This window comes from Halichoeres trimaculatus, unplaced genomic scaffold (genome assembly GCF_033239565.1).
Source record: "Halichoeres trimaculatus isolate MK-OKI-2021-1 unplaced genomic scaffold, fHalTri1.1 fHalTri1_scaffold_21, whole genome shotgun sequence".
NCBI lineage: Eukaryota > Metazoa > Chordata > Actinopteri > Labriformes > Labridae > Halichoeres > Halichoeres trimaculatus.
In genome coordinates, this window is record NW_027437199.1 from 13,542,501 (window position 1) to 13,568,405 (window position 25,905).

At 40.1% G+C, this 25,905-nt stretch overlaps 1 protein-coding gene across 1 annotated transcript; it reads right to left on the bottom strand.

Moving 5' to 3' along the window:
* Nucleotides 1-1,801: 1,801 nt before the first annotated feature.
* Nucleotides 1,802-9,874, bottom strand: LOC141810935 (beta-1,4 N-acetylgalactosaminyltransferase 1-like). The gene is made up of 9 exons (XM_074698798.1): nt 9,861-9,874; nt 8,128-8,274; nt 6,762-6,868; nt 5,075-5,188; nt 4,731-4,817; nt 3,685-3,866; nt 3,355-3,498; nt 2,103-2,331; nt 1,802-1,995 (listed from the first exon to the last, which is right to left on the bottom strand). The coding sequence occupies exons 1-9, from the start codon at nt 9,872-9,874 to the stop codon at nt 1,802-1,804; spliced, it is 1,218 nt and encodes a 405-aa protein (XP_074554899.1).
* Nucleotides 9,875-25,905: the final 16,031 nt, after the last annotated feature.

Genomic DNA, 25,905 nt, shown 5'->3' on the forward strand with positions numbered 1-25,905 from the left:
GATCTGTGAGTCTCTGATCTACGCCTACATGATTCCACTCCCTCTGAGTTTAGACCAGTCGATTCTGACAAGTATACCTTAAGTGTAAATACCACACATTAATTTTACCAACTGAGGAAACGCAGAACCACACAGTGGTCAGAAGTAGAGCTAGGTCTGCAACTAGTTCAGCAACCTCAGATGCGTCACTTGTACATTTTACGTGACTAATTGGAACTAACACCTGACCACAATATCCTGTGTTTCATAGATACAAGAAAGATACATCAATTCCCATGGACAAAAAACAACACAGAGTCTGAGCTTGTAAATAATTATATGAAAATGGATATTTAAAAAAATAAAAAGAAAAGAAAAGAAAGAAATATGGAAAGAAAGAAAGACAAAGAAAAAAAACAATAAAGACAAAGGATTGTAATGGATGTCAATAAGCATTTCTTTTTATCAAAATGATCCATGGAACATTTGTTATCAAACAGAAAAAACTGCTTGAAATGAAGAAGTTCATGAGTTAAAGTGAAACTCCAACAAGGTCAACTATGGAGACCTACTTTTAGATTGCAGGGCAACATCATGGATGTAAGAAAGAGGAGTTAAAATTCAAACAGCAGTTCACAAAGATCTTTAAAATTTGATTATCTTGTCTGCCATTCAGCATAGGGTTAAATAGAATAGTACTTTGTTAGAGGGGAAATTCAGGAGTCACATCAGCATCAAGAAAACAAAAGTAAGAAAGTGTATAGAAAGTGCCAAAAGGTCCATAAGAAAATGGATGAAGACAGCTTGTCCATCATTCTCCCGTCAGCCAGTCTCCACCTCCACAGTGTCCAGGACTGAGCTTCTTCAGCGTCTGTTCAGTCTCTGTCTCCTGGATCCTGTCTGCTCACAGCAGGTGAAGTTCTTCCAATGTAGCGTTCATGTCCAGTGTTAGCACCGCTAGCTATATATGTGAATAGCATGATGCTACTCTGTCCTCTGGTATTCCCTCTGTTGCTGGGTTAGCACAGCTAGCTCACCCATCTTACTGGAGATAAATCTTATGTCCCCAATAATGATGGATGGAAGGACAGGTCCATGTTGTCACTTCTTAGCTCACACCTGAAGAACCAGCACGTCGTCCTCACCTCCTTCTCCTCACCTTGTGGGGGAAACATCAGGCCTTACACTAATTCGCATTGACATGCTACAAGCTGCTAACAGCTGATTTCTCATGTAAACAATGTGGCCATGGTTACTTGTAGGATCTCCAGACAAACACAAGGGCAAAAATAGTAAAATATCACTGAAGACAAAATCAGGTTGGTGTTCACGACCAACAAATGAACCATACAAAGTAGTGATCTACTCCAAATGCAGAGATGACGAAAAAATAGATAAAAAACAAGAAACGGACAAGAAAGAGAGAGCTGCTGTTACAGGCAGCCACAACGGGGCAGCACCTAGCAACAATGATAAAGGTTGAAGCATGTTTGATGAAAAGCCGTTGTATTAGATAGTTACATACCAACCATAACCAACCAACAAAAACCCAAAGCTAACAATGATTCATAGAATCAATTTTTCTTTCGTCTGGAGCCTGAAGTTCTTCAGAGCGAATATTAACATCTTTCCTAGGAAAACAGTTAAGGAGATATCTGGTTATCATATTTATAGGGAAGACAAAAAAAGGAAGATGAACATAGTTCGGGCAAATTATCAAACTTTAAACATGGATGACAACAGTCAGTTTACTACATCGTACTCCTACCTCATGCTTTAAGACTTAAATAATTCACAGGTTTATGATGTTGGCTGTAAACTCCTATCCAAAGCGGATACACTTGAGGTGGTTTTTAAAGTAGAGGAGTCGATATTTGAGCTCTGAATCATTTCTTCCAGGAATTCTGAATTCTTGATAAAGGTTTGCATCCTTATTAGGAATACGGGGCTGATGGCCAATGGACACATGGCTACAGCTTGCAACCATCAGGGAGCCCAATCCATCCATGAAAAACTCTGTGATCAGGAACAGATATTCAGACTTTCAGTTGAAACACCCTCTTGAACCAAAGAAAACCAACACTGAGAGAAGATCTGGATTCACAACAGCTTCTTCAACCTACCTGAATGAGCCACTCTTTGGAGCTTAGGGTCAAATCCCACTTTCTGTACTGCATCAGTTCGAGCCAGGAAGAAGTTGACAACCCCGTTGGCCAGAAAGCATTGTGGGAAACCAGGAAGTGGAGGAAGTTTCCCCTTTGACTTTCTGTACAGGCAGCCCCCTTCCATTTCATCTCCTTCTTCATATTCTATTGTGAAGTAAAACTGGTTCTTTTTCACTGATCCTCCAACCTTATAAAAACAGAGACAAAAGAAATGATCAGATTTTTTTCTTGTCTCCCTAAATGTCTTTACTATTATCATGTTTGTTGTGGGTTAAAGCCCCAGACAGACCGAAAGAGAATCAGTGCAATTAAGCATGTCCACTTAATGCCGCTGTAATCAGCTGACATCAAACTTATAGAGAAGAGAAGGCAAGTTTAAGAGATGACTGAGCCACTGTTTATTTTGACTTAAAGCATAAATATCGGCTTTAGCACAAGGAACAGGGTTCTCTTTCTTTAGTTTTGGTTGGATCAGTATTACCTCAGATGGACTGATAATGCAGACTTGGGACGTGGTCACACTGGCCATCCAAAACGTACCGTGCTTAAGCACGATTGCCCCCCTGCAGCGCTGCTCCCCAGCTGTAGAGTACGGCCGGCGGTCACACTACCCCTACGTCAACCAGACTTTAGCAGGTATCACACACGCGCACGGCCCGCATACGTCATCGTGAAGCATTTGTTTACATGAAGTGAGATCTCATCAGAGTCAGCACAATGAGACACAGAGAGCACTGCTACAACTTTAGAGACTTTTGGACTTATATTAAGTGGTTTTCGCCCAACACAGCCCTCTAACACCCCCGCTTTGTTTAAAATGACTGTCAAGAGATGAGCTCGCAGTGATTATATGTAATGGATCGCACGCGCTGTCCGCGTGCTTGTGCTCGTGCATGAAGTAAACCGTGCCGAAGCCCACCTATTCCAAGCGTGTCGAAGTACGGAAGGGAATCGTGCTTGAGCACGGTACAGTTGCGGTCACATTGGTCATTCCAAACGTGCTTTACGGCTGAAGCGTGCTTAGGCATGGCACGATTGGCCAGTGTGACCGCGTCCTTGGTCTACAGTATAAAATACAAATGGATGAGATAAAAGTTAACTTCAGCACAGTAAAGGATATTAAGGTTTGATAGCTGTGAGCATTATGAAACGTTAAGTTAGCTATGAGGTTACAGAATGGGAGGGAAAGAAAAGACGATATCACTCTCACCACATCCAGTTCAGGTAATGCCTCCATGATCTCCACCAGCTTCTCTATCTTTGTGTCCTTTGTAAATTCAAAATCATCATCCACCCAGAGGAAGTACTTGGTGGTTACTTGAGAGACGGCAAGGTTTCTGCCAGCAAACCAGCCCTGAGAGAGGAAACGGGTTTGACATTTAGTTTCACATGTTACTGTTAATTTATAAGACTTTAAAAATGGCTAGTCCCCCCCCCCCAATCATTCTATTATCGATAGCTCAGCACTCCTAAAGGTAAAGTGTGACAACTTTTTGTGCACACAGACGTAACACAGACTTAAACCTTTGTGTGTTCATACCTGTGCTGGAGGCATGATGTATTGTTGGATGTGCTCTCCGGTTATTTTCTCTGGTTCAATGCTGTCATCTGCTATGATGACTGTTATGTTGCTGTAGAATCTGCGTATGCTGCTTATCAACCTCTTGAGACTTGGGTAGCGCAAAAATGTCTTCGTGGCGATGGTTACATGAGAGTTGATATCTGTAAATAAGCAGGGTCTATTAAAGGATAAATTCACAATTGAACAAATGAAGCCTTTTACATTTGACCTGTTTTGATGTAAGGCTGTCTTAGCAATCTCATTTAGTAGTTCACTAATTCTAAATTGTGGATTATGAAGAGGAAAATATATATTAAGAGAGACTTTTTCAATATCACTTGTAAAGTGGGTACATGATCTCTTTAAGTTGGACCTTAATAACTCTGGATGTCCATCCTAAATGTATATTTTCACCAGTCTGAGAAAATATGAAATCTTTTGGGCTTCAAATCTCATAAAGCTGTTACAGGGAAGGATAAAAAAAATTGCACTCCATTTTCAAGTGTTAATTTAGCAGAATAATTTTTCTGTGTCTTTTTCAAAGCTGATGTTTATATATTTCAATTAAGTGCACCACATATTTTGTGAGTTCATGTTGTGCTGTACTGAAATACATAACACAGCCTTTACTATTATTTTTATTATTATTATTATTATTATTATTATTATTATTATTAATAATAATAATAATAATAATAATAATAATAATAATAATAATAATACCTCTATTTTACCAGGAAAAAACAGACTAAAAATCTCTTTTAAAAGAGTGTCCCGGAAAATTAAAAAAGAAGAAGCTGACAAACTGATGCTTAAGTGGCTGGTTATTTTAAGCACTTCACAAAACATTTAAGCTTATTTGCACAATATATTTTCTGTTGAAGTTGAACTCTAAGACCCTCTGTCATCTCAGTTCCTGCTTAAGCTATTTTAGGGGGTTCTGTTTTTCTCACAGCAATATCTGGTACCTTTACATTTTTAATGAAATAAGACCAGTGTAGCCTCAACAACAAGCCCACACCTACCTGTCCCCATGTCATACAGGACGGGCACCTGAGGCTGTTTGATGGTGATGGGAAACACGGCTTGATGGCCCTCAAAGCCAAAGTAGGCTAAGAGCAGAGGACAAACAAGCTGCGGCTCAGTTGTTGAACATGACTTCATGACGACATTTTTATTATTTATCAAAAAATAATGTTTAAAAAGACAAAAGAGAATATATATAGACACACAGTAGTACTAAAACATAATGAACTTCAGTGTGTATCTTGATAACATGACTTCCAGCTGGGTGTATGTATGTCTCTCTGCCTATCATTTATTCAGCTCTTGTTAGTTTATGTATTTTCTTTTTCGGTAAGACACATACCAAGGTCACCGGTGTGTATATGGTAGACAGTGCTGTTATATGACACTTGGGCCAGAACGTTGTTGAGGGTCACCAGGCTGCTGGACTCCAGGACTAAACTTGTCTCACCGTCACCTGTCATGTACAACCAGAGTTTAGTTTCACTTCTTGGAGGTTCTCCAAATATTGTATGATGACATAGCTGCAAACAACTGCAGCATGACAACCAGCTGTCTTCAGCTCCTGTATTATATTTGCTTTGGCAAGTTGGACGTGACCATACTCAGGTTGAACCTACAACCTTTATGAGCTTTGTTCTGAGGTCAAGAACTCACCTCTTACAGTCACTCCTTCAGGTGTAATCCCAGAGGTGAGGACCCCTTTGGATACTGACAAAGAAACCTAAAGCGTAGATACCACACATTAATGTCAGGCACTGAGAAAACACAGAACCACACAATACTCAGTAATGGAGCAACGCCTGCAACTAGCAATGCAACTCAATATGAATGACTTACACATTTTCCATGACTCATTTGAAGAAACACCTGACAAAAGTATCCTGTCAATGAGGTGTCTGTTTAAGCAGCAGAATATCTGGTCTCTGTCTTTGCTTCACCTATGCCACTGCTACCCTGCACCAGTGCTGTGTTCCATCTTTCAGCCCCACCACCTCTGAGCATCAAACTGTAGGCTCTTACTACTCCTTGGCTCCCATCCCCCTTTCACCCTTTCTACAGTGCAGTTTGCCAAGGGTTGATGCAACGCGCCAAAGTGAGGCTGAGTGTGCACCCCTCAGTGATGGTGCTGCGACACCTTTCTGGCACCCTTCTCCCTCCCACATAAGCAAATCATCATCATCATCAGGGAGACACCAGCACCATGTGGTACTTTGAGCCCAGGTCAGGGCAGGCTGTTGGACTAGTGTTGATATGGAGCCTCCGCCTTTGTCCGTGGTGCTGAAAAGCTTGTTTTCAGGATGGGTGCAGATGGAGTTCTCTCAAATGACTGTGCGTGTATTTCAAGCTTGTGTGTGTCCAAGCTTGTATCTAGGACTTGGTTGCACCAATCCCTATTACCATGATGATTCTCTAATGCTCACATCCAACAGGTCTCAAGGATGGCGTTTTTTAACATCTTGGCACCATCAAAAAATAGACACATCCTGTCGCAGGTTGTCCTAATAAGTTCTGACCGGGACTAGGAGGACAGAGCACATCTCTCCAAAGTCAGAGTCTCTCCACTGTCTATCTAAAAAAATATCAAATATATAATATAAAATCATTCAAAGCTCTAAATGGTACTGAACCACCATATTTTAAAGAGCTCATAGTGCTTTCCTTTTATTCTGTCACAGAGCGTATGACCTCTCATTCACTGGAGAAAATTCAGGCATAGAGGGGGTCCAGAAAAGAAGAGAGCCATAGAGGAACAGATTCAATCTTGACAACAATGGCCTCTCATCATACCAACCTTATAGCTGTTCTGTGGTCCGGCATGCAGTATTAAACCTGAAATGAGGACATCGTTAGATCTGTCACACTGCTCTTAGATGAGAACAAGCACGTTTATTACAGCCTTTAATGACTTTTCACAGCAGCTTAAACCTAATATTCAATGGACCAAGCATCCTGTCTCTAAGGTCAAACAGTTCACTTTTATATTGCTGTGCCTTTTGCAGTGTTGGTTTGCTCAGAGTGTGGCATACCTGGTATCAAGGTGGAGGTCAATGGCCGTACAGTAAAACCCTGAATAGGATACTGAAGAGGAGAGTTTGCTGCAGCAAACAGCAGGTTGGATAAAACTGATGTGGTCCTGTTGGGGTGAATGGGAGTAGGAGTGATATAGTCGGAGAGTCTTCAGTGTTTTTATTCTTTACTTTACTGAGCAGATGCAAAACTTCCCTGTCCTCTCTTTAGGAGACTGAGCATAGCTTCCAGATGCTTGAGCGTCCTACGAGCACACCTGGTTTTATCAACTAGCTTCCTGCTGCTATACTTCACTCTTGACTCTTCCCTTTCACTTTGATTGATGATTTCCACCAAGAGCAGGTTAGAGTCTGCATCTGGTCGTCACCTTTCAAGAAACTCTAGTATTTATTAAATTGTTCTCGTAATTTCCTGTGACTTACCTTGTGTCTCTACCCAGCCCCTCACCACACTAAGGCTCCCTTTTCAGTTCTACCAGTGCCTTGTCATTGTCAGCCTTAACCTGCCATCGGATCTTTGTGGACAAAAACCCCTTCTTTTACCTACCCTCATTTGTGTGTTGGTCATGTATAGGCTCTTGTCATGAAGCGCGTTCTGAGAATGGAAGAAGGATGGCAAAGGCCTTCTTCTCTGCCTTTTTCTGTCTAACAGTTGGGCTCCAGTAACCATGACTCCAAAATTAATCCAAGAAATCATTTTCAGCAGAGGAAACACAGATCCCTCTTCTCACTTCTAAACTTCATCAGTGGTATTGTCATACAGACTTCGACTTGCTGTTAATTAATCTTGGCTTGCCTGACCCGATTATGAAGCTAAGAAGTAGCATTTAGGAATAACCATGTTGGTGCTGATAATCTCAATTTAAAGTGTGGATTAGGAACAGAATGGGCCTGTAGTGTTTGCTGAGATAAATGCAAGCACATATCTACAGCCTTGAACAACTTCTGCTCTCAGAACGCACTGCATGAAAAGAGACTTGTGGGTCCAAATGGAGTGTGTTCAAAAAGCGTTAAGAGATGCTGAGATAAAAACACCAACTTCTGTGATTGCAAAGGTAAGGTCCACCTCAGTGAAAAATAAAGCAAAAATGGTTCAAATGCTCATTGATATGAATGTGTTATCTTCACAAGAGTCCACATCACGGTTTGCTACTATGTTACAAATTAAATCAAGGCTTTTTTTTTTATGCATTATTTTAATGTTGTGTTCAGCAAACAGAGACTATGCTTACAACAAATCTCTTTTCAGTAGTACATGTATTAAAAGATTTAATTATAAAATCAAGGGGGATATTTTTCAGAAAAGAAGAAAAAAAGAAAAAACACAAACAAAAAAAAACATTCTTAGAATTTGTTCATCTCTTACCTGGCTTTGTGTTGTCTTATCTCTTTGGCTCTGCGTTTTGTTACCTCGTCATACTGATCCTTGGGGATTCGGTCTTTGAGAAGCACAAATTTAGCAGGACAAGCGCACGGACCAGAGGAACTTTGAGGACTGGATTTTAATACTCCCCTTGAAGGATAGAAGTGATAATGTAATTCAATTCTGCTCTTTTTCCTTGAAAAATCGTTAAAGTAATATTATTCAGCCATCTTTGTACCATTAACTTTTGATAAACATGCAAACTATAATGTTTTACCACTTTGAAGAAGAAACTTTTTAAGGAACTTTGAAAGAAGTGATTTTCAGCACCTTTTACCCCCAAATATCTCTCGTTCTGTCAAGATTTCTCACACCTCAATTCTGGGCCATTTCCTGGGCACTTTGAACACAAACTTGTCCAAAGGGGCTTAACCATTCAGCTTGACCCTGGTTTAATTGTGGTAAAGGATGACAAGGTATCAAAAGGTTTTGTTTTTTTTCCCAAAAAATTAATGGGCGCAGGTCTAGCCAACTCACAACTTTGTTTGTCCGTGAAACAGGTCAAAGTTTTTTCTCAGCTATGCAGGCTCCAATCTGAACCAAATGCACCAGCACTCCCTTGTGGAATCAGGGAAATCCATGATGCTTTACCAGGAGCAGCATCTCATATACCTCATAAGGTATCTGATATCAGATATCATTTTAAAGTAAAAGTTTCTTTAATATTGTTGAGTCACTAGACATGTTAACCAGAATCTCCTTGGAGAAATATGTTCTTATAAATTTTTGATCGGTATGCAAGAACTGACTTGTTTAACAGCTGACATGACTTTTTTCCCGGGAATGTTTGAAAAGTTTGGCACACAAACTATTTCTGAAACCCATACCATAAAGCCAACAGGCAGTTGGGATTATTAAATGATGTAGAAACAACAAGTTATGTTTGTTATCACCAAAATTTCTTCTAGGATGACCTCCACATGGAATAAGCCAATCCCCTCTCAATTTCATTCACTGGTGGACTAGACCTGAATGAACAAAAGCCTTGTGGCCTTTGTACCAAAGTCAAAGGGCACCGCTGTATCAGCTTGTTAAAGTTTGGCATCAGGATATTTAGATTGCCTTATCAAACATTTGGCACCATCTCTTCAACAGAGTTTACCCTCTGTTTTATACAGCCAGCAGACACTTTGAGAAACTAACTGTCTTTAAAGTTCAATAGGCATGGCTGTAGCAGTTTGTCAAATTTGACACTGGAAAAACGGCTATGGCTGAGTTTGATGTCTAGTCTCTCTCTACTGAGCAGCATTAAGAGTTTGGGGATTTTCCTTGACACGACAGGGGCAAAGCTTCTGAATAAGGTATATTACTGTACTCTGGACAGGTGTGTTTAAAATTGATATTGTGCCAAATACATGCTTAAATTAAGAGCTGTTCCTTTTCTCTTAAAGACACAGCAGAAGCACCATCACTACAACTGCTCCACTGCCCAACATGCACCACACACTGAAGTGTGTAAATGCTGCTTCTAGCTTTGTAGTCGTTGTTGTTGTTGTCTCTTCCTGCATTTCCTCAACCCAAGCCAAACAGAGGTTTACTAGGTAGCTGATTAAAATACTCACACACACACACACACACACACACACACACACACACACACACACACACACACACACACACACACACACACACACACACACACACACACACACACACACTCAGTGTGTGGGCCTTACCTTGTCATGATCATCTCATCGGACAGCTTCCAGGATTTCAGTTTTAAACATTGGAATACCAGCAAGATAATGGTACAGAGTCCAGCTACCAGCCAGAACCGCTTTGCTGTGCACGAAGGCCACTGATGAGAGATGTGGAATACGGCGCATCCAAAAGAAACAAGTGACTAATGTCAACATCATTTTATTTCCTGATCCTTAGCAAATAATCGATGAAAAAGGAAACCTTAAAAACATAAATAATACATACATAACTTAACCAATTTATTAGACCACATGAAGAAAAAAATACACCAAGTGCTTAAACTTTGACCTTTGACCCTTTCTTTTTCGGTTAGTTCTATATGCTTCACTATTTGAATTTCAAATTGAATACAAATTATTCAAGCCATGACATAGAATAACAAACAACCTTTTGACATTTTTGCTACACAGGAAGTTCAAAATGTGCTCATTGTTTTGAGATGTGTGACTCAAGTTTAACCCTATATGCAGCACTCATTAGAATACTTTAATTCAACTTTTTTTTTTAACCTTTGATATCTGTTGTAGGATTTAACAAGAATATTACTTAGTAACATTTTTTTTTAAGTTTTCTATTTTCATACAGAAAATAAAGATCAATCAAGAAACTACCATATTTAGCTCCTTGCCCCATAAGTGGTAAGAAATAAAACCAGGATCACACACACACACACACACACACACACACATATATATATATATATATATATATATTTATATATATAAAGAACATTATGGTTAATAGCTGTGAGCAGAGAATTTTAACACTGCAAATTTACACATGGACCTTTTTTATGAGGGGAAGGCCCGTGGGAGTGTTACACAAACTGCAACACTCAAACATTTGGTGTAGGCAACTTAAAACTTCAAGGAAGCTTTTTTTAAAGGCTCAGAGTGTGTGGTCACAGAAAGTTCACTGCCAGCATTTTACAACATTATAACATCATTACAGCACTGTTAAAGCATCAGACAACAAACTGACAAAAATCACTTCTGTTCAGTATTTATGGATCCAACACTTCTGGAAACGGGTTAAAATTTTATATGAAACACAGCATGCTGTCCTAAGTTGTATTGCCATATGTGTACAAAATAAAAATGCTAAGTATGGCTTGTTCGACGCATAGGGCAAAAGTCCACAACTCGACAAACCAGCTTTAAAAGATGGCTCAAATATGGCTGCTGCGGGTCTCATGCTGTAATTTTGCTCAATGAACTACGATGGTCACAAACGTGTAAACATAAACATGCGAACATAAAATGTGTGAGTATTATCAACCTACCATGGTTAGTTTTGCTGTTACGATAGTGAATGTACCCAGAGCGGAGCCGCACTTCGGCCTTTTTCCGCCTTTAGAAAAAAAGAGGAAGTTGGATGTGTTTCAGGTCTCTGTTAATTGGTCAGTGCCCACGATAAGGTTAACCGTAGTAACGGTGATCTTTGCTGGTACACTGGGTGAAGACTGTAGGTTTCTGATCTCACTCAGAGGGAGTGCAGGCTGGGAATTTGAACTTGCAGAAGTTACCAAAAACAATCACCTGCCCTTCACTCTTGTGTTCATTCTTCTTTCTTGTCATAGTTTCCCTGGAATTTAATCAGAAAAACTCTTAGTGGTCTCCTGTTGCAGTGATGTTACAGTGTTAATTAATTTCAATCAAATTTCAAAAAGTTCTTAGAAATGGTATGTAAGATGAGGAAAAGATTACCTTTTTATGTGGGGTCATCACCTCATCCTAAGACTGGTTATCATATTTGGGTTTAAAACATGAGGTCTGTGTGTTCAGAAGCACAAGATATTAAAAAACAACATTGAACAAAGCTGTTTCATTGTCAAATTATGAGACTGCTTGATGGCATGGGGTTTATCATTGATGTTTGTAAACTTGAAGTATTAGAAAAAGAAAATAAAAAGTTCCTACCACATTCTCAAGTCAGAGCGTCTCTCTTCTCTTCCCCAAAAACATGATGACTGGCTTATCATGCTGATAAACCTATTCCCTGTTTATGACTAGTAAAAACAGCAGGTGACACAGGATTCGTTTTGGACGAGCCTTTGATCTACGGCTACAGGATTCCACGCCCTCTGAGTTTAGATCCAGTTGGAAATTTAATCAGATTCTCTGTTCTCAAAGCGGTTCTGGCTGGTAGCTGGACTTTGTACCAATATCTTGCTGGTATTCAAATTTTTAAAAACTGAAAACCTGGAAGCTGTCCGATGAGATGATCATGACAAGGTAAGGCCCACACACTGAGTGTGTGTGTGTGTGTGTGTGTGTGTGTGTGTGTGTGTGTGTGTGTGTGTGTGTGTGTGTGAGTGTGTGTGAGTGTGTGTATGCGTGCGTGCGTGCGTGCATGCATGCGTGCGTGCGTGTGTGTGTGTGTGTGTGTGTGAGTATTTTAATCAGCTACCTAGTAAACCTCTGTTTGGCTTGGGTTGAGAAAAGAGGAAATGCAGGAGGAGACAACAACAACAACGACTACAAAGCTAGAAGCAGCATTTACACACTTCAGTGTGTGGTGCATGTTGGGCAGTGGAGCAGTTGTAGTGATGGTGCTTCTGCTGTGTCTTTAAGAGAAAAAGAACAGCTCTTAATTAAAGCATGTTTTTAGCACAATATGAATTTTAAACACACCTGTCCAGAGTACAGTAATATTTCCTTATTCAGAAGCTTTGCTCCTGCCATGTCAAGGAAAATCCCCAAACTCTTAATGCTGCTCAGTAGAGAGAGACTAGACATCAAACTCAGCCATAGCCGTTTTTCCAGTGTCAAATTTGACAAACTGCTACAGCCATGCCTATTGAACTTTAAAGACAGTTAGTTTCTCAAGGTGTCTGCTGGCTGTATAAAACAGAGGGTAAACTCTGTTGAAGAGATGGTGCCAAATGTTTGATAAGGCAATCTAAATATCCTGATGCCAAACTTTAACAAGCTGATACAGCGGTGCCCTTTGACTTTGGTACAAAGGCCACAAGGCTTTTGTTCATTCAGGTCTAGTCCACCAGTAAAATGAAATTGAGAGGGGATTGGCTTATTCCATGTGGAGTTCATCCTAGAAGAAATGTTGGTGATAACAAACATAACTTGCTGTTTTCTACATCGTTTAATAATCCCAACTGCCTGTTGGTTTTATGGTATGGGTTTCAGAAATAGTTTGTGTGCCAAACTTTTCAAACATTCCTGGGAAAAAAGTCATGTCAGCTGTTAAACAAGTCAACTTTTATGCCATGCATACCAATCAAAAATTTATAAGAACATATTTCTCCAAGGAGATTCTGGTTAACATGTCTAGTGACTCAACAATATTAAAGAAACTTTTACTTTAAAATGATATCTGATATCAGATACCTTATGAGGTATATGAGATGTTGCTCCTGGTAAAGCATCATGGATTTCCCTGATTCCACAAGGGAGTGCTGGTGCATTTGGTTCAGATTGGAGCCTGCATAGCTGAGAAAAAACTTTGACCTGTTTCACGGACAAACAAAGTTGTGAGTTGACCAGACCTGCTCCCATTAATTTTTTGGGAAAAAAAACAAAACCTTTTGATACCTTGTCATCCTTTACCACAATTAAACCAAGGTCAAGCTGAAGGGTTAAGCCCCTTTGGACAAGTTTGTGTTTAAAGTGCCCTGGAAATGGCCCAAAATTGAGGTGTGAGAAATCTTGACAGAACGAGAGATATTTGGGGGTAAAAGGTGCTGAAAATCACTTCTTTCAAAGTCCCTTAAAAAGTTTCTTCTTCAAAGTGGTAAAACATTATAGTTTGCATGTTTATCAAAAGTTAATGGTACAAAGATGGCTGAATAAGATTACTTTAACGATTTTTCAAGCAAAAAGAGCTGAATTGAATTACATTATCACTTCTATCCTTCAAGGGTGATATTAAAATCCAGTCCTCAAAGGTCCTCTGGTCCGTGCGCTTGTCCTGCTAAATTTGTGCTTCTCAAAGACCGAATCCCCAAGGATCAGTATGACGAGGTAACAAAACGCAGAGCCAAAGAGATAAAACAACACAAAGCCAGGTAAGAGATGAATGAATTCTAAGAATGTTTTTTTTGTTTGTGTTTTTTCTTTTTTTCTTCTTTTCTGAAAAATATCCCCCTTGATTTTATAATAAAATCTTTTAATACATGTACTACTGAAAAGAGATTTGTTGAAAGCATAGTCTCTGTTTGCTGAACCGACTCTTTGCACAGGCAGTTTCTTCTACCCTGCACTTCCCCACTTGGATGACCCATTGACCTGCACCTCAAGATGCTCAACATAAAGTGTGTGTGTGTGTGTGTGTGTGTGTGTGTGTGTGTGTGTGTGTGTGTGTGTGTGTGTGTGTGTGTGTGTGTGTGTGTGTGTGTGTGTGTGTGTGTAATAACTGAATTATTTGCCAGAATTTTACCTTTTTTGAATAAAAAATAAATTACTTTCATAGTTAACCAAAAGCAAAATGTGGTGACTCTGCACCCTTATGAAATCCTAACTTCCTGATCTGTCCTTGTGCAGTTCTCTGACCTGTCTGCTACTGTGACACTAATCTATGAGCATGGGCTGGTAAAGGGGACTTTAATGCACATGTTTACTCCTAAATTTTCAAGCCACTGTTTGTTTTTAATATTATTGAGTCTTTTAAAAAGGATTATTACAAGCCCGACCCACATTTAAGGTCATTCTCTTGATTTTAGTATGTCAAAATACAAGTGCATGTTTACATCTATGGTCCAATTTATTTGGCACAGAAGAAACTGAAAGATAAAACATTGGCATTTCACATATTCCAGTTAAAACTTCTAAAGATCATTTAGAGCACTTCAAGCTCAAAAGTTTATATCATGTAATAAAAGAAAACAAATACAATGGTCACATACCCTGCAGTAAACGACATCAAAAGAAAGAATACCACTAGGTGAGACAAATAGCAGCCATGCAGTATGAACATAACTATAAAAGAAATAAAAGGCTTAACTGTGAACTGTGTGTCTCTGTGTACTCTTTGACTGGAGCATCTGTGTGAATCAAGTATTCTAGCATTAACCCACAAGCACTCACACAAGTTAATCTTGTATTTAAAATCAGTCATTATGTTGTTTTTTGTTCCAAACCAGCCCTTGTTTCATCCAGCAGCTCAAAAATCGCATCGCTGGGGGGGGGGCGCACATGGAGTAGTCAGGTCTCTCAGAGCTCCAGGTGGAAATCAAGCTTTTTTCTCTTTTAATCCGTCTCAAAATAATTCTCATTAGAGCTAACAGTTATTCAATACACCTAACAACTATACTAAGCACTGTGTGATTTTTTGAACATTACTGTAAGCATTAAAAGCCACGAAGATGCCCGACAAGCGTCAAACCAGGCACGCCAAACAATCAGACAAGGCTGCGGACATTGAGCCTGATGCAGGTGAGGAGTCGTTGCCCTTGTGGGAGAAGATTTCGGACAAAATTCTAGAATCAATCAACAAACGTTTTGACCATTTTGAGCATAAACTTGAAGACCTCATGAACACTCAGTTGGCACTGACTGAAAGAATTGTTGCCACAGAGGAGCAAGGCACTGACCACGACGCATCCAGACTTTGGAGCTGTGCGTTTCTGATCTGAAAAAAACAAAAAACAAAAAAAAAAAAAACTGTTAACAAAAATTGATGACCTGGAGGGACGATCTAGGTGGAATAATGTTAAGACTGTGGAAATACCGCAGGGTGAGGAGAAGGGCAAGCCCACGGACTTCATTACGGAGCTGATACCGAGGTTACTTGGGGTGAACAACTTTGCGAAGCCTGACTGTGGATAGAGCGCACCACATACCTGTACCAAAACCTACAGATCCTAAAAAACCAAGGAGCATCATCGCAAGAATTCACTTCTATCAGGAAAGAGAGCTGATCCTTCGGCTGAGTCGGCAACAACAGATGACCAACAACGGGCAACGGGTGTGTTCAGCTTTTGAACTGAGAACTTTGAATTAACTTGCCCATGCTTACATCTACCTCCTCCAAGAAGAGACGGCGGATTAAAAGTTATGAATTCTTTACAATTATTCTTTGTTTTACCTCCACCGTGGAGTGCCTGTGACCTTTTCTCTACCACTTGTGTTCAAGGACGTTTTCATAGAGGGATTCAGGTCTGTGTGTGTGCGAGTGACGAGGATGTGTGGGGAGAGATTTGAATTTAGTTTGTTCTCTGAGGGGGACCATTCTGTTCTTATTATCTGTTATGTAGACGCCATATATAAAATTCTTAAGGTTTACTATTTCTGATTATTTCAGTAGTTGACGTAAAATAAATGAATCCAAATGGAACAATTTCGTTTGTATCATGGAATGTAAGGGGCCTTGGCAATGACTTAATATGCGGGAAGGTTTTTTCTCATTTGAATTCATTGAAGGGAGATATTTTGTTTCTTCAAGAGACTCATACTGTCAAAGCTACTGAAAACAAACTTAAATCAAACTGGATTTCACAGGTTTATCTTGCTCCTTTTACATCTCAAGCAAGGGGTGTTGCAATCCTCTTTCGAAATAGCATCCCTTTTGAACTGAAATCTAAAATTATTGATCCAAATGGGAGATTTATTTTAATCACTGGATGTATTAATTTATTTCTCATTACCCTGTTGAATATCTACGGACCTAATTCTGACGACCCTAACTTCTTTCATAAAGTTTTTGACTTACTCCCAGAAGATGGATCGTCTAATAACCTAATTGGAGGGGACTTTACTTGCTATTTGGATGTATATTTTGACTGTTCATCCACTTAAACAACTCCAACAATTAATGCTGTTCAGACCCTCAATCATTTAATTAAATCAAGAAATTTGGTAGACATCTGGAGAATATAACACCCTGATGTTAGAGAATATTCCTTTTATTTTAATGTCCACCAGACCTATACTAGAATTGATTATTTTATTGTTGACGCCAGCTTGATTTTAACCATCAGAAATTCATCATATCATGTAACAGGAATATACAATATATATATATATATATATATATATATATATATATATATATATATATATATATATAATCTGCTAATAAAAATACTATAAAAAGAGAAAAAATTGCACCGCCATATAGAAGACGTCTCTACTTTTGTTTATATCTGACACTCCAAATATGTTGGTATGTGCATGGAAGAACCTCACTTTCTGCCTCGTCTGTCATTAGATATTTGCATCTTTCGTACCACAATGACTGCATTTGTTGATGCGTAACACTGTGTCAGTTTGCACCTCCCTTTCAGGTGTGCTAAATATAGATGCATGATAGGGATGGCAATAAATCACGGGTTTGATACACCACTTCATGGGAGCTGAATGATTACATTCACATCTCCCCCTCCCAGAATTTTGTGCATTCTGGTGATCTGTATAAATTCTGCATATTCATGGTGGCAAACATGCAAAATGGATTGCGTCATAGACTGCATATAGAGTGGACAGTGTGGCTCTGCCATGACCATTGTACTGTTTTGAAGCCAAAATTCCACTGTCACAGGCACAGCCATTGTGCAGCCAGAGTCAGTTACAGTAAGGACTGTGAGGGATTGAGAATCTGAGTGGGGCCAGGTGACAAAAATAATAATTGTTTTGTTTTCTTTTGAGAGTCTAATCTCTTCTTGGCTTTCCCTCCCCACATATTTTACAATCCCTGAAAAAAAAAATCACAATTACAGCAGCTGTCAATCATCATTAAATGTGATGTAAAACCTTGTTTTTAACTTCTTATAACTAATGAAGATGACACTTTTCAGATAAAAGAGGACTTCAATACTAGAATACTTGAATACAAGACAGCCAAGTAATATCTTCAAATCACCACAACAATCGGACGTGAGAAACATTTCTACAAGGTGTATTAATTTTTCAAAGTTTGAACACAGCCCATCTGGAATGGCTGGAGAGCCCGTTTTTTTTTTTACACATACTGCAGCCAGCCACCAGGGGGAGCAGTTTTTGTGGCAATCCTACTGAGCAAGATGACATCTATTTTTTTACAGTCTTGGTGATTTGACAGATGCAATCTTTTGTGCACCCAGTTAGTTCACTAGCTTCGCATACACTATCAAGTTTGCACGTTTTCATACATGAAACCTTTAGTAGATTATGCCCATATTGCTTTAGTGCTCCAATAAAAAAAGTTTTGCAGTCGTGTCAGCAGGGATACATTCACTCAGGGACTTTTCACTAAAACCATGATTGGACAAGAACCCAAAAGAGGTGCCTATGCTGCGCTTTGTGCCTAGCGAGTTGAGCACAACAGCTAGTCCTGGACAACAGTTGATGAGAAAGAGCAGACAAACACATGGTGCATTTCCACATTTGTGAAAGCTGACAGAATCTAAGGGTCTTCAAAACAACTCCATGGTTTCTGAATTTTTGCTGGATAGGAAATTGTGCAACGGCAGAAATACACCAGATGCGTCCGCAGTCCGTCTCTGCTCCATCACAGCAACATATCCAATTGGTTTCAATTCAAGTCAATCTTTCAACTTACCCTGGATCTGTTCGTTTTAGTCTGTCTGCGTGGCTGGTCTGCCATGTCCAAGGAGGAACATCCAGTTTAGAAAAATGAAGCTTATGCTGTTCATTGAGAACCCACCTGCCAGCCAAAGCCGCAACCACATTTGCTATGACGCCAGCTGTGAGTTTTTCTTCAAACAGCTACAGAGTGCCCGCCAGTCATGTGACCTGAGCTGTGCCTCTGACTGGACAATCAGATGATCCTAATAACTTCTAAACCATTGGTAAGAAAAAAATTGAACCCCTGTACAGTGTTTGCTGATAGTGAAATCAGCGTTTTAGACCCAAGCTGTTTTTTGAACCAGGCAGTCAATGTGCTTTTTTATGCCGTAAAAGTCTTCTTTTTTTTTTTTTTTGACTCGGTGTGTATGTCTCTCTTTCTGAGTGGGGCAGGATGTGTCAGTCTCAAGTTGTCAAAGGGGAGAGAGGCCCTGTCCTCCCCCTCTTCAAATAAGCTGCTTCTTGCAAGCCCATCAGCTGCTCTGACCCCCTGTGTTTGTGTGTGTGTGTGTGTGTGTGTGTGTGTGTGTGTGTGTGTGTGTGTGTGTGTGTGTGTGTGTGTGTGTGTGTGTGTGTGTGTGTGTGTGTGTGTGTGGTGAAGACAGAGAAGGGAATAGGAAAAGGACCACAGCTCTGGAGCTGCTTAGGTCTATAGTCCCCAGCAGAGGGCAGCATAGTCCATATCATGAGCCTGTTATTGGTCCATGTAATGGTTTCGTGTTTTTGTGTTTGCAGGCTCTTCTTCATACTTTTATAAAGATGAGGTCAACCTGCCAGAGGTTTAAAGGCTGCTATCCCTTCATCTACTATATGTCAGACAAGTAAAGATGTAAGATTAAATCAGTTAACCTTTTTTCACCTTTAATTTCTATTTTGGAAAGGTTGCCATAGAGTTTTTGTTGTCCACTAACATTGATTCATTGCTCTTGGTGGCGCACTTCCTGGATGACTGGATTTTGACACAAAGCTGGAGTTGCCTTGTGCAACAATGGTCTGCTCTCTCCTGGTGTACAAGGCTGATGCTTGCCCAGTATTTGACACTAGGGTCTATTTCCTTCCTGTCGAGAGAGTGGGAGCTGTTTGGGGAACACATGGGAGATTCGCTCAGTGTCATTTCCAGCTGTATCTCGGTGTACTTGAACTCCTCAACTCCCCAACTGTCCCAAACTGGACACTGGAAGCTCCAAATGCCTCTCCCATACAAACTTATGCTGCTGAAGCATGTGGGAAGACCCAGCCTCTTTTTGGACAATGATCTGAATAACCACTCCAGGTTATCAACCTTTGAGACTGGTACCTCAGAGATGGTTAGAGGCCACATAAGCCTAGGCAGAAGCCAAAACTGAGGGCACCAGAGCTTCATCCTGCCAGGGTGTATAGACTTGTTGATGCTCTCAAGGCTGTTGATGTTGTCCTTCCTGTGCTGAGTTGTCCAAGTTGACTCAATAAAGTTTAAATCTCCATGGCAACTCTCTTTTGTAAACAACAGAAATTTAGAAGACCCAGACAGTCACACATTCTCTGTCTGGGAGTAGAGGTCAGGATGCCAGCTATGTGCCTGAGGAGCATAGAGAGCCTCTGATCACCTGTTTTAGGACAGGTGATAAAAATCTGATATTATTTCAGGTCAGTAAACACGGCACAGTGGATTTTCAAGCTAAAGATTTTCTCTTTTGTTGACTTTTAATACGTGTGTTTGGTCAGTCTTGGTGCAATACAATTAAATTTCTTTACACACTTCTTCAGTTGCTTCACCCAGTTCAGCTGCAGACTGTCAATATTTATTAGAGGGGGCAAAAATGCGACCCATTTCTCTGTTTCCATCCAAGCAGCAGACTTTTTAAAGAAGTCAAGTGCAAATCCACTCACAGAGGTCCTCAAAAGCCCAACAAAAGTACTCCTGCTGAGGGTACATCTGTGTATCTGTGTGTCCTGAAATGCAGTCACATGACACATAAACTAATGCTTATATTACAGCACAGAAATAATCAAAAATAGCAAGAAATATTCAAAGTATATGGTTATTTTCTTTCCCAAGAAGTGACTACTATTCTACTACTATTCTGAGTGTGTCTATATAAGGGGTAGGCAACCATGGGCACAGGTGCCATACCTGGCACGTGGCTTTTTATGTTGGCACCCAAAGAATAACTTCAATGAGGCAGAGGACAAAATAAATAATAAAACTATTGTGTTGTATTTTATTTAACACCTAACAAGAAATTGAACAGACTATAAATGTTCTTACCTAGCAATTTTACAAATAACATTAAATAATAGATTTAAACTATGACGGTACAAGTGCACGGATATGTCTTGCAAGTGCGTCACTGCAAATCTCTTGGGACGTCAGTCTGTTAGCCCGCAATTGCATCCATTTAGTGGCGTTATCAAGGCAACAAGCCAAGTTTTAGTCGTTCTTTCCAACACAGCTCGACAGGGGAGAATGGATTGCCTACCAGAGATGGTGAAGATCGAGCTATATGCACCCTTTGCTGTGAAAGTATAGAACACTGCAAAAAACTGAAATCTTATTAAGTGTTTCAAATGCTTCTTTAAGACTAAATACGAGCCACATTCAACTGGCCGGTCCAGGAAAATGTCTTGTTTCAAGTTCGTTTAAGACAAAAATTAGGTCTCAATTGCTTGTAACGAGGAAAAAGATCTGCCGATGAAATAAGAAAAAAAGTTTCTTGTTTTGACAAATTATTCTAGTTTTAAGTGCATTTTCTTGCATTTTTTTCATGTTCCATTGGCAGTTTTTTTTTTACTTGTTACAAGCAACTTATACCTAATTTTTGTCTTTAATTATCTTGAAACAAGAAATTATCCTGGACTGATCAGTTGAATGTTGCTCATATAAAGTATAATAAGACAGTTTTTTTCTTACAATAAGACAAAAACACTTGATAAGATTTCAGTTTTTGCAATGTATGTTGGACATCAAGTCAGCAGAGTCCTTCTGAGATCAAACACAAAAACAGTGATGGCAAAGTATGCTAAACAAAGTAACACACTCAAAACTTCTTGTACTGTTAAAAACCAGGCAACAGGCAGGAAGTTATAGCATTCCTTACTGCATAGCTAAGCATGGAAAACCATTCAAGGAGACTCTCCCATCAACTGTCGATGGTTTTATGAAAGAAGTCTTGGCATTTAGGGCATGGTGGATTTCAAAGTGACACAAGTCATGGAAAAGGTTGCCTATCCCTGGTCTAGACCTGGAAAGGAAGGCAAAAGAAGAGTGTGAGAAATATGGCAAAGTGGTTAAAAGTGTTGAATTCCAAAGAGCCACACAAGTACAAGCTCCTGAAGTGCAAAGTAATTTGGAGTACCAAAAAACTAATCTTTGCACTTCTCAAATTGCAGAAGCAGTTATTTGATATTTTTAGTCCTATGTGGATTATTCAGATAACACCTCACCCTGTGAATTAGAAACATTGCTCCATAGTTCTGTGTGTAATAGTGCAGCTTTGCTCAACAACATTCTCTGTGCATGCTCTGGACTTTCAGAGGTCAAGCATCAGGAGTGATTTTCTAGCCTGAGCGCAACGGCCCTCATGTCACAGGAACTCAAGAAACACTCAAAAATGAGCTTGGCCGACTGTTGACGCTCCAAACTTGACATTTGTTGACAGTGACAACTCCCTCACAGAAAACCATCATCCTCCTGTTTTCTTCCCTTTTAAAACCAGAGCAGCATTTCTGTGCAATGAAAGCAGTTTTGGGTCGGATGATTGTCTTTTGTGTAACTGCATCTTCCCATTGTATAACTGCTCTAATAATATGGGTGAAAGTGTGTCCTTTTTCTAAATGGGTTAGCCCAGATCAGAAACAAGGTGAGACTCCCTGTAGTGTTACATCACATGTGGCCCAGGAACCAGTCCCCCTGCGGTACCGACAGTACCACACTGACATCTGGCTCTGCGAAAGCGGGACAGACACTCGAAGAACAAAATGGACAGAGTCTGGAATAGTATACACTGAGTGATCTGTGTCTGTTTCTGTTGATGACACATTTTATTGCTCTTTAAGAGCGAAAGTGTCTCATTTGTTGCCCTCCATGGAGGTCAGGGGTCATGTAGTAATGGGCCCGAGATGACCTATATATCAAGTGTCAAGGACCAGCAGATAAACAGCTTCAAACTGACAAGTCTGGGCCCAGTGTTGCCTGGTTTATGCCGTGGCTACTACTTTGATGCATAAACTGGAGAGATAACCCCTTGAGATAAATCATCATGTTTTGAAGGGGGCCCTCACTCAAAGATGCAGATGACAGGAGAACTATTCCCAGAAACAGGTCGCCATTGTTCCTGGGTACAGAAATTGGTGATGCACAGGGTTAACACATAACTTTTGCTCCATGCAATTTGAAAACTGAGGGCGACTTTAAAGAAGGAAGGAAGATTTTAAAGGCTTGTATATAATGTCTGCAGGCCTTGCTGGCAGCCTCATCAGTGTGGCATTGATTCAGCACCAGCCAACCGGCTCTTTATTCATCAGCATCAACTGACTGGGTCAACCACTGATAAGCATTCTGGCAAAAAAATACATAAATAAAATAAAATTCAGATGCCTAAAAAATACAAAAGACAGTCAAATCAAAGCAGATCAAACAGAAGTTTGGATATGATGAGACAATTAGAAACTATAAAAGGAGAAGCAGAGTTCTTTTGAAATATAATTCCAAGAAATGTACCAAAATAGAATAGAATAGAATAGACAATACTTTATTTATCCCCTAGGGGATATTCAGGAGTCACAGCAGCATTTAAGAAAACAAAAGTAAGAAAGTGTATAGAAAGTGCAAAAAGGTCCACACGAAAATAGATGACGACAGCCCGTTCACCATTCTCCATCCCAGCCAGTCTCCACCTCCACAGGGTCCAGGACTGAGCCTCCCCAGCATTCTGTTCAGTCTCTGTCTCCTGGATCCTGTCTGCTCACAGCAGGCAAAGCTCCTCCAATGTGGCGCCGGCATCCGATGTCAGCTCCATCAGACACGTCCGTGAACAGCACGATGCCACTCTGCCCTCCGGCAGCCCCTCTGTCGCTGGGCTAGCACGGCTAGCTCGTCCATCCTACCGGAGATAGATCCCATGTTCCCAATAACGATGGATGGAAGGACAGGTCCACCTCGTCACCTCCCAGCTCACACCCGAGAACCAGCACGTCGCCCTCACCTCCTCCTCCTCCTCACCTTGAGGGAAATCAACTAGCCTTACACTAGTTAGCATTGACATGCTACAGGCTGCTAACAGCTGAATTCACATATAAACAATGCAGCCATGGTTACATGTAGGATCTCCAGACAAACACAGGAGAAAAGTAGTAAAAATATCGCTGAAGCCACAAAAAGTTTGGTGTCCACGACCAACAATTAACCATACAAAGTAATGATTCACTCCAAATACAAAGATGACGAAAAAGAGACAAAAAAATTACAAGTAACGGACACAGAAGAGAGAGAGCTGCTGCAACAGCTTGCTACTTGGGCAGTGTCGAGCAAACAATATTATAATAAGTAGTCAGATAAGCTGGATTTATGATCTGATCCATTTGATTAGTAAGCATACCAAAATATCAAGCTATTTCTTGAATAATAAATATCACACACTTTATGTGCTTCAGATTGGGATGAGATACTCTAATCAGTCCTACAAGAGAAGGGACAGGACTTGTTGGTTAGTGACACACACACACCATGTGAGATAGTTGAGTTCCTTGATTAAGCTAACACAGTCTGACGGGACAGACAGGAACACCTTGTCTTTTCAGTTGTGTATTTATAAGGACGGGGAACACTGTGCTTTCACAGGCAATGACAGTCCTGGGAAACAACAACACTCGTGTCAAATATGACCTTTTTCCCTCCGAAACGTACGAGCTGAATCAAAGTTGTTTGTCTTTTTGGAAGCTTTTATCACTGACACATAGAGCACAGTGTTAGCATCACTCATCTGCCTGCCACAACAGTTTGTTCCATAAATTAAAAACTTCTCTCTAAGAACGACAAACATGGCCACTTAAATGGAGGCTAAAAGGAAAAAACAGGCATTTAACAATTTATTGCAAACCACTTTAAACATAAACTTTGGTTCACTTCTCTTTTTTTATGCCTGAAAAAATGTGACTGTACATCAACATGTTTCCAGCCTCTTTGGCTGAACTCTACACTGTAAAATTATGTAAGTTAAGCAAAATTAAAAACTCTGAACACGTCAAACTTGTAAATGATAATAACCTCCTTTTTGAGAACACTTACTTTGCTGTTTGTACTCAGGCTAGTTCAGGATTTTTAAATGTCTGATTGAGTGGCAGTAATAGATAAATTGGGTGGGGTAGCTGTCAGCAGTTTTACCTGCACCCTACATACAGAGGCCATGGTTCTCACTGCAGTGGTCATTGGTTCAACTCCAGGCTTCATCTATTTGCTGCATGTTTTTTTCCACACTTTCTTCTGTATCTCTTCAGCTGACCTACTCAGTGAAAGTAAAAACACCCCAAAATAAATAACGCTCAAATATTACAGTTGTTTTTTAGACTAGTCTGATAGAATTTAAACTTCCATTTACACAACTCTGAGATAATTTGCTTTGGAACAAAACAAATGAAAGCAGACATGTTGATATTCCAAGAAGCTATAAATTCCTGGGGGTCCCTGTGTTTAAAGTTTTCTAGTCTGACCTTTCTCTCTCTAGCAGCCTAGTGGATCTGAACAGGGGATACCTTGGTGTGCGAGTTGTCAAGGCCTGCTTCCCCAACTTCAAGGTGTGGAAGTTGTTATTGGACCTGAGCAGGTGTAAGATCAGACCCTCTGAACACATCCTCATCCTCTTACTTGTATGTTATTAGCTGTTCTTATATTTACAAAAGAGCAGTGACGTGTCTGTATGATAAGAACTTGTTGTCACTGTGATATCTGTATTTCAAGACAAACTGAACAATAAATACTATGTCTGCCTACAGTTTTCTTAATTTATCTACCACTGTTACATAAAGTTTTCATCTCAGCTTCGTTGATTAGAGCGTGTATAGGTTATTATTCTCTGTTATCTGTATTAAAATTCAGCTCAGTCATGCTGACTGGAGTGCACTTGTTTTCCAGCTTCAGAATGTGAAATATTACAGCCCTATATAAACAACAGAATCATAAATTGAACTCCATAGCAGCACACATCCTGTCACAGAGCAGCCTCTGGTATCGAAGAAGCCCAGATTTCTTCCTAAAAGTTTCCTGACATAACACGGGTTCCTCAGAAGTGTTAACACATCCCCAGAGCTCTCTAGTCTTAATTTAGCCCTGATGGATTATGGGTGAGGGACTGGGACAGCGAACACAGCCCCAGCCTCATTCAGAACTTACGTAAGTGCGCAAACAGAACCCTTGGGACTCCGGTAAAAAAAAAAAATTAAAAGTGAGAATGGTTTCTATTAGAGCAGGTTTGTTATGGAGCACCAAAAGACAGCACCCAAAAGAGAGGAATTTGGATTCCATTCA

What these genes read in the sequence shown, in the direction of transcription:
- LOC141810935 (XM_074698798.1), bottom strand. An exon ending in CCTGTATGACATGGGGACAG is followed by an intron (nt 3,867 to 4,730) that starts GTAGGTGTGGGC and finishes GCTTATTTACAG; the next exon opens with ATATCAACTCTCATGTAACC. An exon ending in CATTACCTGAACTGGATGTG is followed by an intron (nt 2,332 to 3,354) that starts GTGAGAGTGATA and finishes TGTTTTTATAAG; the next exon opens with GTTGGAGGATCAGTGAAAAA.